Genomic DNA, 16,857 nt, shown 5'->3' on the forward strand with positions numbered 1-16,857 from the left:
CAGCAAATGCATCAGTTGTATTTCTCTGTCCTTCAGCTCCTGTGCAAATGCAGCATCGCTCCCTCTCCATCCCTTATTCCCCCTGTAACACTTCTCCTTTTTTCTTCAATCTGTCCCTCCTGGTAACACTGCACTACCTCCCTCTGCCATCTATTGTTTCATCAATGATCTCTTAGCCTGGGACCTCCTTTGGACCATTAAAATGGTATGCCTGCTGCTCAAAGTGGGCACAACAATGATCAACGTTGTCTTTTTCCGTGCCATGGTCAATTCCCTCTACTTCGTCCTGCAACTTTGATGTTAATACACATTATGTTTTTGGAGGACACGACAGTAAGAAGGATCTGGTGCAGTGGACAGGCATTGTGTAATCACTGATGCTGTAGCTCTGACCAAAGATGTTCAGTGTCCAGGACCGCAGGGGGAGGGGGGTGGAGTGAGGGAGAGGAGGCTAGGGGAACACCTGAATGATTTAAACAGAGGTGGAGGGCATTATGGATACCTGATTGGGGGAGAGGGTTGCAGAGATATTGGGCTACGTGAGTGTAAGGTAAGGGTTTCAAAGGGGTAACAAAGATGCTGGAATATGGGGAGGCTAAAAAGGTTTCTACAGATAATGGACTATAGTGAGGGAGGGGTTTGAAGGGGCCAACAGATGCAGGATTTTGGGGAAGAGAAAAATGTTTCAAGGCATAACAAGGATCCATGCTGGGAGTAGAGGTCATAGAGGAAGATGCTGGCGGTTTTTCATAAATAACATTGGCTATTTAAAAAAAAAAGTAATGATGAGTTGATAAATCCATTTAAGACTATGATCATACAGCACTGATAGTTACTTTCTATGGCAAAAGACCGACACTGATACATAAGTGATACAGACTGTACAGGTTGCACTCAATATAGCCCATGGAACCAATTTGTCAGCATGGAACCCAGTTCTTGCCTTCAGTTTATTTCAGGGATATGCTGGCTCATTGTTTGGAACCATCACAATGAGCCAGCAAAATCCATGGATGGCTCCATTACAGCAAGTTTGACGTGTACTGTTATCACGAGGTAACCTTTGACTCAAGGGATTGGAGAGAGTTGCCCTTGAAACTGGATGTAGAGATAGCACCTACCCAGATCTATGAAAAGGGGGATTCCCGAACAGTGCAGTAACTTGCACATACATATACGATTGGCCGTAAGTGCTTCGAGTTTGAAGGTAAAGATATATCAATATATGGTGCTCTACAGAAAATGTTACACCTCATGTAGTAACACCTGCCTCTGCAATGAGCTATTGGTGATAATAAATTGATGTACTAGTGTTTGTGGGTTTACCCATCCACATACCCATTCTCTTTGGTTAGGAGGGGATATACTTCAGGTGTGGTAAGTTTATGATATGAATTTCACCAGCTTCTCATGCCCTACCTGCCTCTTTGTGAACATGAATTTTAATTGGTGTCATATGCTTGGTTTGAATTAAAGCTTTATCAAGTGCATCACAATATAACATGTTTTTATTAATTGTCAGCAACATGTACTACTACAAACGTTGTGTCCTTAAGTCATCCAATGTTAAGAACATAAGAATAGCTATACTGGGTCAGACCAATGGTCCATCTAGCCCAGTATCTTGCTTCCAACAGTGGCCAATCCAGGTCACAAGTACCTGGCAGAAACCCAGTTAGTAGCAACATTCCGTTTACCAATCCCAGGGCAAGCAGTGGCTTCCCCATGTCCTCTCAATAACAAACTATGGACTTTTCCTCAAGGAACTTGTCCAACCTAAAAAAAAAAATGGCCACGCGTAAGAGTACTCTTACCGCGTGGCCTTGCGGTGAGGAGCACTTACTGCCACCCACTGAGGTGGTGGTAAGGTCTTCCGCGTTAACCCAGCAGTAACCGGGCAGCACGTGGTGATGTCCAATTATCGCTGGTTAGCGCTGTGCTATTAAAAAGTATTTTCCAGTGCTTGAGCCAGAACTACCGCCGGTGGCCCCTTTGGGTTGGCGGTTGTTCCAGGATAGTGTGCAGTAAGCCTGCATTGGGTTTACCAATGCTTTGTAAAAGGGCCCCTTAATATGGTACAAGGCTTAATCACTTACTCACATATGGGTATACACTGTCTTTCTCACTAAAAATTTGCATAAGGAGAAAAAGCCACAACAGACTCCCATTCCAAAATCTTTTTCTTAAAGCCTGTAGAGTTTACAGCCAAGATGCCGGAGTGTTTAAGAATCAAGTCCCACGGATCCTGAAGCAGGCTATCGAAACACTGGCCATCGTTGACCTTGGAGGAACCACAGAAGGCATTTCAGCACATTCACGATAAATGTTTGGGTGCATTTTTCACAATGGATTATATTTTGATTAAAAGAATTTTGCAATGAAGAGGTTTTTTTTAAGCCGAGAATGACAGCAATAATTCTTTGAATTTAAGAAAAAGATTTGGAATGGGAGGCTGTAGAGGCTTTTTCCTCCTTATGCAAATTTTTAGTGAGAAAAACTCTGTATACCATATGTGAGTAGGTGATTGAGCCTTGTCCCATATTAAGTTTTTGGTGGAATTCATTTGGATGATTTGGTTGTAGTTGATCTATTCCTCTATATCCTTGTTTGAAGATTAGTTGAATCTAAATAATCAACCAGTTGTCTAGCTATTGGCCTTGCAAGATTTTGATGAAGACTGGAATACTCAACTCATCAGTAATTAGATAAGACACCACGGGCTCCTTTAACTAAGCGGCGGTAATCCCAACGCGGGCTTACCGCTCACTATACAGGAAGTACCACCAGACTACCGCAGCAGTCTGGCAGTATTTCCCACCCTAGTCATCTCCAGCGCACTGCCTGGTTAGCGCTGGGTTAACACGGGAGCCCTTACTGCCATCTCAATGGGTGGTGGTAAGGGCTCCCCCCGAAATGGTCGCACAGGAAGTGCTTTACTTGCTGCCCAGCCATTTCCTGAAGGAAAGTGAGACTTCCTATTTACCAGCTGTGGTAAAAGGGGCCTCGGCACGCATGCAAAACATGTGCAGACGCCAGCGCTGGCCCCCAATTGCTACAGCTTGGTAAAGGGGGCCCTAAAATCATTATTTAGAGTTTTGAGTGGAGGAGTTAGAAGGATTTCCCCTAAAAAAAAAAAAAAAACTGGGAATCAATCCCAATGAAAGTAAACTTCCAACCAAACTGTAAACCAGACCAAAAAATCTGGAGAAGCAGTTAAAAAAAAAAATAATAATAAAAAAAAATATATATATAGGGCACAAATCTAAACTACAAAATGAAGATGCAAATTTCTACACCTGTTATTACAAAACATGCAAATTCTTAATTTTATGAACTGCATAATACTGGAATCATTGTGAAAATATTAATTCATTTCAAATTGATCAAATAGTTTGCAGGAAAGGGGATGTTTACCTCACTTCATCCATATAAATACCAGATAGAGCTTGCATTGCTAACAAAATGCTGTTGGTTTCTTCATCTAGGTACCTGGAGGACGGAAGCAGTCTGTAAAGTGACTGATGTGATCCCAGTTGCGAAGGACATCCCTCTTCTTAGTGCTGCAACTCTCGGTGTAAATCCTTGCACCGCTTATCGGATGCTGAAGGATTTTGGAACCTTAAAGCCTGGTAAATAGCTTGAGGTATACAGTAGCAAATTTGCTCACATGGTTAAACAGTTTATGAAGTTCCATTATCAGAAGTTTATCAACCGATGGAATGTAGAGTTATTATTCAATGTCAATCTTAAAAGTCAAGGCAAAAAAAGTAGGGATGGACAAAAGGTTTTCCAATGAACCACAATATGAGGATATCAGATGTAGATAAAAGTATTTATATATTTATTTAAAGCACCAGCTGTGAGAGAATCCAATGTTCATTCAAGTGTCAAAAGACTCAACATGGTGTCGTATTTCAGCGATTTTATAACAATTTAGTGTCATTCCTATGTCATATGTTGATTTTATATGTTTTATTTAACTATAAATTATACAATAGAGGTAACATAATTTATTGTTGGCTCTGTATACTAAGCCACACTGTAGGCGTGCTAGCATTTTTAGCATGTGCTATTCCTTTGGGCGTCTCTAGTGTTAGCGCTCGCTAAAAATGCTAGCGCACCTTAGTAAACTGGGCCCTTTATGTTTATGATGTGTACATTTATTGGTTTTATTGGGAATGTAATGCATTTATTATGTTAGCTACCATTTGATAATATCTTGAATGTCCTTATGTTTTTGTTATTTATATTATATATATGCTTCTTATTTTTTGTTTATACGTTTATACATAGATTGTACAACTCCTGATGCAGGCGTTCTCATGCTGAAGCATGCCATCTTGTCGAATCTTTTGAAATTTGAATGAACATTGGATCCTCTCATAGCTGGTGCTTTAAATAAATATATAAATACTTTTTCTACCTCTTTTAGCCTCATATTGTGGTTCATTGGAAGGCTATTCATCCATCCCTACTTTTTTTGCCTTGTTTTTATACATAGGGTTGCTTTTGTCCTTTTTTCTTTTTGGTGTGAATCTTAAAAACCAGGCAGACCTCAGCCCGTTTTGCATTCACAGGATATCACTATTCCCAATAGGAGCTGGGAAACTAAGAAGATTTGGAAGAATCTGATATAGAGCTGGTGACTTTTTTCAAAACATAGCAGATTTCAGCCTGGGACTTTCCATGGATCAACAAGAGATTTTGCCTTCATGGGCATTTTTTTTAGTTTGAAATCTTTTATTGATTTAAATATCGTAACCTGCAGAAAATAGCCATAAAAGGGTCATCAAAACCACCGGGTTAGCACGGGAGCCCTTACCACCATCTCAATGAGTCGCGGTAAATGCTCCTCCCAAAATGGCTGCACAATAAGTGCAAACTCACCGCATGGCTATTTCTTTTTTGGGGGGAGGGGGATCTTTTTTTACTTATGGTGGTAAAAAGAGCCTCAGCACACAGTAAAAACAGCCACTGTTGCTAGTGCATAGCTCCTTTTACCGCAGCTTAGTAAAGGGCCCCTAAAATAGCTTACCTTATCGCTCGTTCACCGTTCTCACCCAGTGTTCGCAGTCACTTTGGGGACAACGTACTGATCTGTATTAATGTTAATACAAGCATTAACACATGTTACACCCCTGTACTACTGACTGCCAGCAGAGCTGCTAACATGTGTAAACTAGCTTGTATTAGTACTTGTGCAAAATCTATCCTGAGGTCAAAAAAAGCAAATGTATGCAAACTACCGCATTACCTTTCTGCACAGTGAATGCATCTGAATGCTAAAAATGTGACGCAGATGCACTAGGAACTCATAAAAGTTAACTCTACTTCAGGAAATTGTAGTTACATTTTACAAAGCTGACTGCATTAAAGCGCTTACTTTACTGTCTGCAGTAATGCATTTCTCATTTGCATATCACTAATATTGTCAATAGGCCCATTAAACACTGGGTTTATGCATTTTAACAGCTGATTTTAATGCAGTCTAGTATACTGACCTCTTAATTTCTTATTTCTCTCTTTTTTCATTCTCTCTCTTTTCTTTACACTTCTTCAAACTTCCCCCCTTCCCAAATACATTTCTCATTCTTTTCCCCCACTTTGCTCTCTGAATCTCATCTTTGGTTCCTCCCTTAAATCCTGTACCTAACGCCAGTGTTAAACCCAGATATTCAATGCCGGGCCATATCCAGCGACCGGCATTGAATATCTGGGTTTATTTTGGCCGCTAAAACGTTATCATGCCGATATTCAGCACTAACTGGTTAACTTTTTAGCAGTCAAGGATAGGCCTACTATTTAAGCATAGCCAGTTAGTCGCTGAATATTTGTGCATAATCGGTTATGTTCTGCTGAATATCAGTGGTTACACACTTAAACCCTATTTAACCGTCCAGGAGCTGTTCTTGGCCAGTCAAATAGTTTTGAATATCAGGGGACTAACTTCATCTCTCTCCCCCTCCTGGCCTATCTGCCTATTTATTTGTAAACCTCCTCCCAACCCTCCTTCTAGTTAACCTCTGACCCTGACAACTCCCCTCATTCTCCATCTATCCCTACCTCCCAATTCTCCTACACTTCCTCTGCCTTCTTCATAATCTTGTGCCCAACCCGCTTTTGCCCCTTTGGATTTACTATCCCGCTCATCAAAATATGATTATTTGATCGGCTTACAAAGCTTACATTGGATGGAATAAGAGAGAGAAAACAATACAGAGTGGGGAGGGTAGATAGGTGAGAACTACAATATTTGATAGGACAGGGGGCGCAGTCAACACATGAGGGAGTTAACTGTGTCTTCTGGGCCCACATTGGTAACTCAAGGAGAAGAAAGAATAATGTACTATGCAAATGAATCAGCAAAAATAAATGTCTTAAGGTCTATTTTAAACTGTTGTTGGGAAGTTTGGAATCTGAGGTGCTGTGGCATCATGTTCCCTTGTTCCAGGCCTTGGACTAAGAACATGGAATGTCATAAGGGGTCATGGATAATCTCTCTGAATGAGGGAACAATCAGTCGGATTTACTGGGATAATCAGAGAGAAAAAAAATGGGCAATAAGGAACTATGAAGTGTGACAAATACAGTGGATTTCCCATATGAAGAATTTTAAAAATCAGAAGTAATGTCTTGTAGATGATATGATGAGATATAGGTAGTCAGTGGGCAGTTTTCAGCAGTGGCGTTACATGGTCAAATTTCCACACTTACAATTAGTTTAATGGCAGTATTCTGTATCAATTGAAGTCTCTAAAGATCTTTTATTCTGAGTCGCATTATGGAGGGCACTAAAATAATCTAACTGGCTAATGACCCAGGAGTGAACCAAAATATTCAAAGCTGATGGATGTAATAAAGATTGCAAATCAGTCTAAGCTTGAGAGAGGATTTCTTCACTATTGCTCCTACTTGTGGCATGAAACAGAGAGAGTTATCAAGCAGGACACCCAGAATTTTGGTGGTTGAGTCCAGAGTAATAGGAGTATCTCGGAGAAGAATAGGGATCACAGGTGCCTTATTCATTTGTTTACTAAAAAGCAAGCATTTTGATTTGGCAGGATTAAGAACCAGTTTGTTAATTGCTAACCAATTGGTTAGTTGTGTGAATTCATCATTGACATCCAAGATCTGATGCACATTAAAGGGGTCAAGGGTACACAATATTTGTATGTCATCAACATATACGTATGCTGTAAGCCCTAAAGATTTTGCGAGAGTAAGAAATGGTGCAAGGAATATGTTGAAAAGCGTGGAAGCTAAAATAGATCCTTGTGAAACTTCAGAATCAGGTGAGAATGATTTAGACGTAGTAGCATTAGTATGGACAATATATCTTCCCAGTTATCTTTTCTGCTTTCACTGGCAGCTGGCAGGGGCCACATTAGCTCTCCAATGCCTGATCTGCAAGCGGCAGCAGCCAGCATTGCCAACCAATTCCTTAATGTGTTCTGCTCCTCTCCATCTGCACTAATCCACTTCTCTATTTCTGTGGGTGTGAGGTAGAAGCAGCAACTTATCAACCCCTTTGTTTGTCTGCTGGCAGGTTGGGCTCCATTGGCCCCTTCCTTTCCCTGATTGCTACATGTACTGAAACAATTTTTTTCAGCTGGTCTGGCCAGCATCAGCAACCTTGCTTGTTGTGAGCTGTGCTTCTTGTCTATCCTTTAAAAAAGAAGCCTGGGGCACTTTTACCATGTTGTCCTGTTCTGTACTATGGTAGAGAAAGCATTGGTGGAGTCTCCAGACTCAATGCACATTCTACCTCTTCCGCACCCTAAATCTAGACTGCTGCCGAGTCAAGAACAACACCAATATTTCAATTATGGCGTGCTAGAGCACTAACCAAGAGGTCATCAGGCTATCTGCTGGACAGAGCTATTAATTTGCATATAGCAATTGAAAATGTGATTTTTGTTGGCCATGCATGATATATATTTCTCTCTTCAGGGGACACAGTGATTCAGAATGGTGCTAACAGTGCAGTTGGACAAGCTGTCATTCAGATTGCTGCAGCAATGGGACTTAATACCATTAACATAATTAGAGACAGGTAACTGCACACTGCTCTTGATCATCTTGACGCCTGGGAGATATGTCTATTTATTTTAAAACTGTAGTCCAGAGATAGGAGACTGAAAAAGAATTTGAACAGCAGTGAAAAGACTGTAAGAACATAGCCCAGATGCTTTACACAGCCGGTCTGCTCTGGAGAAGACAAAAAGAGCAGTTCTATAATTGATGACCCAAATGTTCAGAATACCAGCACGGTGACAAACCACTATTCTGTAAGGGGGTGCATAAGTGGCATAGTGTGAAAATGCAAGGGGGTGTTCACATGGGAGAGGTCTGGATGAAGCTGCCACCTAACATGCACAATACAGAATAATGTAAGCTATATGTGCCCTTGCTGTATTTATGCGACCACAGCCAGTCTATGGCTCTTGTAATAGCTGGTGTGTGTAATTGTTAGGTTACACACCATTAGTACTCTATAATGGAATCTGGGGCCCCTCTAGTATCTATAATGGAATCTGGGGCCCCTCTAGTTTTAACTATAAGCCCTTGAGTTCCAAACTAAGAAATCTAATATCTAGTACCAATGTCATCTGTTCATCGGTAATCTTTTCTTGTGCACCCCCTCGGCATAGGTAGCCTCTGTGGTTCACCTGCCTATGATTTCAAACATAATTGGATATTCCCTTTTCAACTACTACTCCTTTTTCTACCAATTCCTAAATTCTTTTAGCACCTTCATAACTTCTGATAATTTCTCCAGGCTCCATTATCAGTTCCATCTCTAAAATACTAGGATATTTATGTACAACAAGTAATGGGATCCATTTTTCCCACTTTGCACAGCAAGAGAATAGAAACCTGCTTCCATTTTCTCATGAGATACAGCTGTTATAAGCATTGGCATGAGATAGATAGATAGATAGATAGATAGATAGATAGATAGATAGATAGATAGATAGATAGATAGATAGTTTGTTTCATAGTCTACTCAACATTCGGCAACATTTCAGCTTTTGGCTGCCCTTTATCTTTTCTTCTTTCCAGATAATTCCCCCTAACGGGGTAGTCTTAAGAATGTTACCATCCTAAATGCAGTGACTCCAAAGTTCTACATGAACTTTCTTACTACTATGACAACATTACTTAGTCTTTTCCACACACACCTGAGATTAGGACTCATTGCGAGAATTAACATTTGTATAAAAAAGTGTGACCAAGCTATGATACATCTCTCCACATTAACCACTTGGTGCTCAGGGCCAATTTTAATGCCCTAGGACTATTCCTCACCTCTCACAGTTCTGTATACTGACTCAGATGGACTATTTAACTTGTGATGTTTATGTGAACAGGCAAGGGGTTTGGGCTCTCCTTTGCCAAAGAACAACCATGATCTGGGGCTTTATTTTTATTACATTTGTACCCTGTGCTTTCCCACTCATGGCAGGCTCAATGTGGCTTACATGGGGCAATGGAGGGTTAAGTGACTTGCCCAGAGTCACAAGGAGCTGCCTGTGCCTGAAGTGGGAATTGAACTCAGTTCCTCAGGACCAAGGTCCACCACCCTAACCACTAGGTCACTCCTCCCACCGCCCTATCCACATACAGACCACTTACATACCCAGACAACATAATCAGTTAGCTGGCAAGTACAGCAGGTATTTCAACCTTTGTGAACACTCCTTCCATATGGGATTTCTGATATTCCTCTTTTGAAGTTTCAAAATGCCTCACGTTGATTTTTCATGGCGATTAGAACACAAAGAGGGGCATTTTCAAAAGGGACGTTCAAGTTGTGATTTGGACATCCTTGCAAAACGGCGAAATCCAGGGGCAGGGAAACCCATATTTTCGAAATAAGATGGACGTCCATCTTTCATTTCAAAAATACCGTCAGGGATGTCCAAATCCTTAAATTTGGACGTCCCTAGACATGGACGTTTGTGACGTTCGGCAATTTTCAAAACCAAAGACGTCCATGTCAAAAACGTCCTAATGCAAGCCATTTGTGCATGGGAGGAGCCAGCATTTGTAGTGCACTGGTCCCTCTGACATGCCAAGACACCAACCGGCAACCTAGGGGGCACTGCAGTGGACTTCATAAAATGCTCCCAGGAACATAGCTCCCTTACCTTGTGTCCTGAGCCCCCCAAAACCCAATACCCCTAACTGTACACCATTACCATAGCCCTTACGGGTGAAGGGGGCACCTATATGTGGGTATAGTGGGTTTGTGGTGGGTTTTGGAGGGCTCTCTGTTTCCTCCATAAATGTAACAGGTAGGGGGGGGTATGGGCCTGGGTCCGCCTGTCTGAAGTGCACTGCAGTACCCACTAAAACTGCTCCCGTGAACTGCATGCGCTGTCATGGACCTGAGTGGTGACATCTGAGGCTGGCATATAATATTTTGAAAGATGTTTTTTGAGGGTGGGAGGGGGTTAGTGACTACTGGGGGAGTAATGGGAGGTCATCCCCGATTCTCTCCGGTGGTCAAACTGGTCATTTTGGGGCACCTTTTGTGCCTTAGTCGTAAGAAAAACAAGTCCAGGTGAAAACGTCCAAGTGTTCGTCAGGGACGTCCTTGTTTTTTTCGATTATGGGTCAAGGATGTCCAAGTGTTAGGCACGGCCAAGTCCCGCCTTCACTACACCTCCAACACGCCCCCTTGAACTTTGGCCGCCCTTGCGACGGAGTGCAGTTGGAGACGTCCATCTTCCGATTTGTGTCGAAAAACGGACATCCTTCTCTTTAGAAAATGAGCTCCAAAGCATCCTCTCTGCTGTTCTATTCTGCTTTCTCAATTACAACTCATCTCAGATACACTAGCATTGCCAAGGACTTGGTTGTTCCTTCGTCATACCTTCAATTCCACTCAGACCTAGAGTGCTACCCATGTTTCATTAACACCTGTGCAAGTCATGTGCCACATTTCTTATAGTGCCCTACTAGCTTTGACATAATTAGTTCTCTTTCCTTTACACACAATAGGAGGGTCCACTTCCGTATTCAGACCTCATATTTCTGGATCTCATAGCTTGGGAAATTAAGCATACTCTGGATGTTCTGCAGCCTACCCAATAGATTGGAATAGCTACTTCAGAGCCTTCCACCAGGCAAATGAATATTTTTAATGGGAAGGGATTTTCTCTCTACTTCTCAAAGAATGGCCATGACCCTATTATGTGTCCCCCCCCCCCCCCCCCCCCCCCCCTACAACGATTCTTAGGTATTTACACCCCTTATATTATCTTAATTTCCAACCTTTTTCATGAATTATATATGGGTACACTCATGGTGAACACACTCCAGCAAATAATCTTTCAGATTCCCAATCAGAGCCAGTAACCAACTTCATGAGCAACCTACTTTATAGAAACACTGTGGTATACAGCACCCTGTACCTTACACTTCAGTCTGGTCCTTGCTTCACTAATTGTAGTACCTCTGCCATGATGTTTTAGGGTTTCATGGTGGTCTGTCTGTTTCAACAGCTCAATACATGCCCCTAGGCCTCCTGATCCCTATAGAATATATATGAATGGTTCTTGTTGACTGGTTCTTTACTTTCCTATTTTAGTTTGGCATTCTTTTCTATTTTTAATATAAATTTGGTATTGTTTTAATTGTTAGCCATTATGACCTGCATTCAGATATAGTGGGATAACAAGCTTTTCAATAAACATAAATATAAGCACCCTCTTGAAGCTTTAGGACTACTACCCTTTAAGGTCCTAACCAGAAAGCACTCTTCAGTCACATCAGCTATAAGATTTAGCGCCCTGTTTACTAAGCTGCGCTGTAGGTGTGCAAACGTTTTAGGTTTTCAGCTCAGAATGGGGAGCCGCCATTTCCAGCCTGGTATAGCGAGCAGATCTCCAGATCCATCTGAGGCAATGTAAGCTGCTCTATTATAATGGCCTGGCAGAAAAGACCTTGGGAGGATTGAGGAGGTACCTCCTTTTGTTTTCCTTTCCTCTTCAGCATAATAACACAAAGGAGAAAAAAACCCAAAATGAAAATAGCTAAAGAGACCAGCAGCACATGAAGAGAACTCATGCACAGCTCTTCTCAGGATACTATATTGGCCAGACTTAGTGAACTTCAAGAGTAATGATATACGAACCATATATTCAGCTCCATCATCACAAAGTGGTTCTTTGCATAAATTCCAAATTTTAATTTCTCCTTAAATGAACTACTACAGTTTCTCATATTCTGTGTGAAGTTTCAAGTCACTGCTTGGCAAGAAACCCTACATATTTTACTTTGTCTGTAGGTCCTAGTTAGCTACTTGAAGGGACCAAACTTCATTTGGAAATCTATGCTGCGTTGTAAACTCTTCAATCCTAATAGAACTGGTATGCCATTTACAAACAAAATTATACTGAAGTAGCTGACATTTGAGATTCAATTCAATTATGAATGAGCAGGTATTTCTCTCAGCTCCAAAGTTCACATTTTATCAAATCAGAAATACTGCAGCTGCAAAAGGCCTACAGCAATCTGCCTTCTTAATACAATCTGCAAAACTACTGCTTTCTCCAGTTTTAATATTTTCACTACACGTGATTGTATAGGACTACCTTCACCACAGTATGGTGCCTTTGCTCAAGTGGTACTGAACAATTTGTCCTTCTGAACTGACAACAGTCTGATCTTACAACTAAGGCAATATATTGCTGAACAGCCCTAAGCTAGGGATATACCCATTTGTGTGCTTGATTCAACAATGTTGCTTATGTGTAACAGATTTTTTTTCTGTAGGCAACAAGAGAGTGATAAAATAATGCAATCCCATCTAACTCTGATATTCCCAACATCAAGGACTGCTCAAAAGGAGGTGTAGGTTCAGAGAAATGTGTGCTACAATCTCTGAGCACAATTAACCTATCAGATTTTACTACAATCTCCCCAATCACCTAAAGCAAATTCTCCATCTGCCCCAGCGACAGGTCCATGACCAGATAGGTGAAACAAAATACCCAACATCTTCCCCACTACCTACTTCACCAACAACCACTCCATCTTCAACAAATCAAAGAAGGGAACCCATACCACCCCTAGGTTTTTCTTAAAAATAATGCTAACACTCTCATCATGCTTCCCAACCCTATAAGCCCACTCCCCACACAACCTCCCTTAGCCAAGTTTCCATGTTGTAAGCTATTCTGCAAGCCTGCTTCTTGACTTCCTCAACTAATAGCTCAACCTTATTCCTCAATGAGCCAGCATTTCACAAAACTAAACTTTCCTCCAACATTACAGCCCCTGCCCTAACTCCGAACAAAACAGTGACTGGTGTCAATATCCGACATAACTTCTTCCTACAATGTACCTACCCACCCCTCCCATGAAAACAAAAGACTCCATCACCTTAGGACAATATTGTTCAAAGTACTAGGTCAAACAGCTTAAATACAAGTAGAAATAAATTTATATTTTAATACTTAAGTAAAAGTACAGTGAAGAACATAGTAAAAATTTTACTTAAGTGAAAGTAAAAGAGTTATTGCTTAATATAATACTTTTTAAGCAAAAATTACGGCAACTACGATGAATGCAGCTATTGTTAACATTTTTATTCCAACAACTTTATTGTTCTACAATTCAATCCACTTTGTTTTAGTAAAACTAAATTTTGAAAATGACTATCACTCATACAAGTGAGCTTGTGAGTCATTATTGCACCAGCTAAAAAGGTGTTCAACAACTGTACTAGCAGAAGTGGATTATTCAGTCTGATAAAAAGTTCCTTCAAATCAGGCCAGGCTGCAGTATTATTGATGTCTTCTCACTGGGTCTGCATATATTGATCAAGGGAATCTCTTGTCTGAAACACTTTATCATTATCATTGTCCTTAACATCTAAATTAGAAGTAGTACTGTCTAATTCATCACTTGTATCTTCATCTTCATTATCATCATGCTGTCCAATTACAGAGAAGGCTTTTCCAAAGTTGAAATCACTTTCTAACAATTTTTCGTCAGAAAGCAAACTCTGAATATCTTCAAGAACTGGTGCAAGAACGTCAATGTGTAGGAACCCTTCAGTCTTAGGGTCAGACAAGAAGATTTTCTCTCTAAAGAATATATCAATCCACTGGACAGTCACCTCAATGTAAAAATTTTCCATGGGATGACCAGCAGTCTGTTGTGGTAGAGACATATGTCTGATCACCAAAAATTGCAACTAGCTTCATCTTCACCTGCACTTCAAAGTGACCCAACTTATCACTGTTCTGTTTGGCTGGAGACCAGTAACCAATTCAACAAACACAGGCAACTATAGGGTATATTTGCTGAACATGAGACGATCCACTGTTTGCATGATGAGGTTTGCAATAGCAAAATCCTGTTCCAGGTTTTGCAATTTTGTTAGGTTTACTGAGGAATTCTTATTTATGTCTCACTTCTGCTTGTACTTTTTACTTTTAATTGCAAACATCATATGTAACTAAGTAAAAGTAGTAAAAATTAGTATTATTTTGGTAAAAGTAAAAGTAACAAATTTTACTTAAGTAAAAGTTTTGTCACTCTTACTTGTAAATGACAAAACTTCTACTTAAGTACAGTAACTAGTTATATTTACATAGGGGGTCTTTTACTAAAACTTAGCTTGAGTTATCTGCGGCAGGGCCCATTTTATTCCTACGAGCCCTGCTGCAGATAACTCGGGTTAAGCTTTAGTAAAAGACCCCCTTAGTTACTGTACAACACTGCCTTAGGAACTGACACCAAACCCTATCCGTCACCCATCCAGCTATTTCACACCACTGCCTCACTCCCCCAGCCACTTTCTACCACCCATTTCCCAATACAACTGGGACAGGAAATCCATCAGCCCCACACCTTCCCCAGCTGTTATCCCCATAACACTCACAGCCCCTATACAAAGAAATAAATCACAAAATTCGGCTACTATCTAATAGCCCCATCCAACAGCCTTCACACAACGATGACGCACACCCTCAACATCACCAAACCCTCCACCTAGCACTCACCTTCCCCACCAAACTCATCAGATATCCTCACAACAAAAATCAAGCAGCAACCACCTCACTGAATTTCTTTCACAATGGTATACTTCAATCACTTTGAGGGGCCTGACATGCTGACATAGCAATGTCTCAAAAGGGGGGGGGGGGGCCACAGATCTGATCATCCAAAAGGATTCCTCAATTTGGCCCAGACAGCTCATTTCAAACAGTTCTAAGCAGATGTTGCGTGCACTCAGAAATGCACTTGAGGTGTGTGGCAAAATCTGGGGGTAGAAAATGGTTTAAAGGATTCACCTAGGCAAATAGGTATTTTATCTTGTGTATTGTCCCAGCTAAAAGCATACCGCCTTAGAGCATCTGACAATACTTGTGGGGGCTTTCACAAGTGTGCATATGTTCCAGAATAAAAAGAGGAGTTCTCGAGATGGTGGTGGGTCAGGGTTAAAGTCAGAGGAACAAACATCATGAGGTCAACATTCAGCCCGTGGGAGGCAGCCTGCCTAAGTGCAGCGATTGGCGCCGGCCCTGGAAATTCAATACCGAGCTGTTTCCGGTAACCAGCATTGAATATCCAGGGTTTTTTTTTTTTTGACTGGATCAAACTTAACCGGCTATGTCAATATTTAGCACTGGCCGGTTAAGTTTATAGCGGCCAAATTCAGGACTGCTATTTAGGCAGTTCGATTTGGCTGATAAACGTAGCTGGTCAGCAATGAATATCGCCGGTTATCGTGCGATATATCTGGTTATCTTTTTGGCACTAACTGGCAATATTCAGCAGAGTTAACTGGTTATCTCGTACTAAATATTAGCGGTTAGGCATCAAAATGCTATTTAACTGGTCAGTGGCTATTTCTGGATGGCTCGATAGCGCTGAATATTGGCCGGCATATGTTTATTTGGCTTTTTGAATGTACCGTACGGCACTATTTTACTCCTGATTGGCCACCCACACAAATAGTATGTTTGAGGACAGTTTATAGGCAGTTTTGAAAGGGAAACTACCTGGATTAATTAGCTATAAGTACACAAAAACTTTGCAGCAGTTTGGGTTAGTCAAAGCTGCTCCCCGGGATGGTATTTTTATAACAGGTTTGCTAGACTGGAAAGCACATAGGAATATATGTTATGCCTATTTTATACATGCCTTTATTAAATAGCCCACCAGTTAGTTTCCACACAACGTGTTGCCTGGCTCCAAGGCAGACATAACTGTGTGTATATGTGCCAATGAGAATCTGCACTTCTGCAAGTATTGGCCCCGATCCGCCCCAGAAATGCCTGATTGCACAAAATTAGGCGCTATATTTTCCAACTGTCCAATATTTAAAACTATTTAATTGGTCAGGATTGTTTTCTGGCCAGTTAAAAAGCCTTAAGCTAGCTAAGCGCTAATATTCAGCATAAGATAGCTGGCTATCTTGGCTGAATCTTACCGCTTAGCGGCTAGCCCGGTCACCGGCTATGTCGCGTGACCAGGACTGGCTTAACCAATGGACCAGGTGAGGCTCTGGCCTAGGGGGCTGGCAATTAAAGGTGCCAAAATACCCAGCCTCTGACCTCACCTGCTCTAAAGGTTAAGCCTTTTCTCTCAACCCCACAGGTACAGCACTGCTCTCTCACCTCACTCATTCCACTGCAGTTCTCTAAAGTTTATGTCAGTTGGAGGTGGTCAGAGCCTGGGTCTTTCCTCTGAAGCATCCTGCCTCCTCTGATGCAATTTCCTGTGGGTGGAATGCAGCATATGGAAGACCCAGGGTCTGGCTGAAGGCAGCCTGTCAAGCTTCTGCTGCTACCATTGGCGATCAATGTAAACTTTACATGACCACGGGGGGGGGGG

General features: G+C 41.4%; 1 protein-coding gene across 1 annotated transcript in view; it reads left to right on the forward strand.

Annotated features, from left to right (window-relative positions):
- Positions 1–16,857, forward strand: part of LOC115464301 (enoyl-[acyl-carrier-protein] reductase, mitochondrial-like) — a 131,019-nt gene that overhangs the window by 81,000 nt on the left and 33,162 nt on the right. Inside the window, exons 6-7 of the mRNA XM_030194692.1 lie at positions 3,486–3,629; positions 7,951–8,053. Coding sequence (XP_030050552.1) covers positions 3,486–3,629; positions 7,951–8,053 — 247 coding nt within the window. The remainder of the gene's footprint in view (positions 1–3,485; positions 3,630–7,950; positions 8,054–16,857) is intronic.

The sequence above is a fragment of the Microcaecilia unicolor genome, chromosome 3 (genome assembly GCF_901765095.1).
Source record: "Microcaecilia unicolor chromosome 3, aMicUni1.1, whole genome shotgun sequence".
Classification (NCBI taxonomy): domain Eukaryota; kingdom Metazoa; phylum Chordata; class Amphibia; order Gymnophiona; family Siphonopidae; genus Microcaecilia; species Microcaecilia unicolor.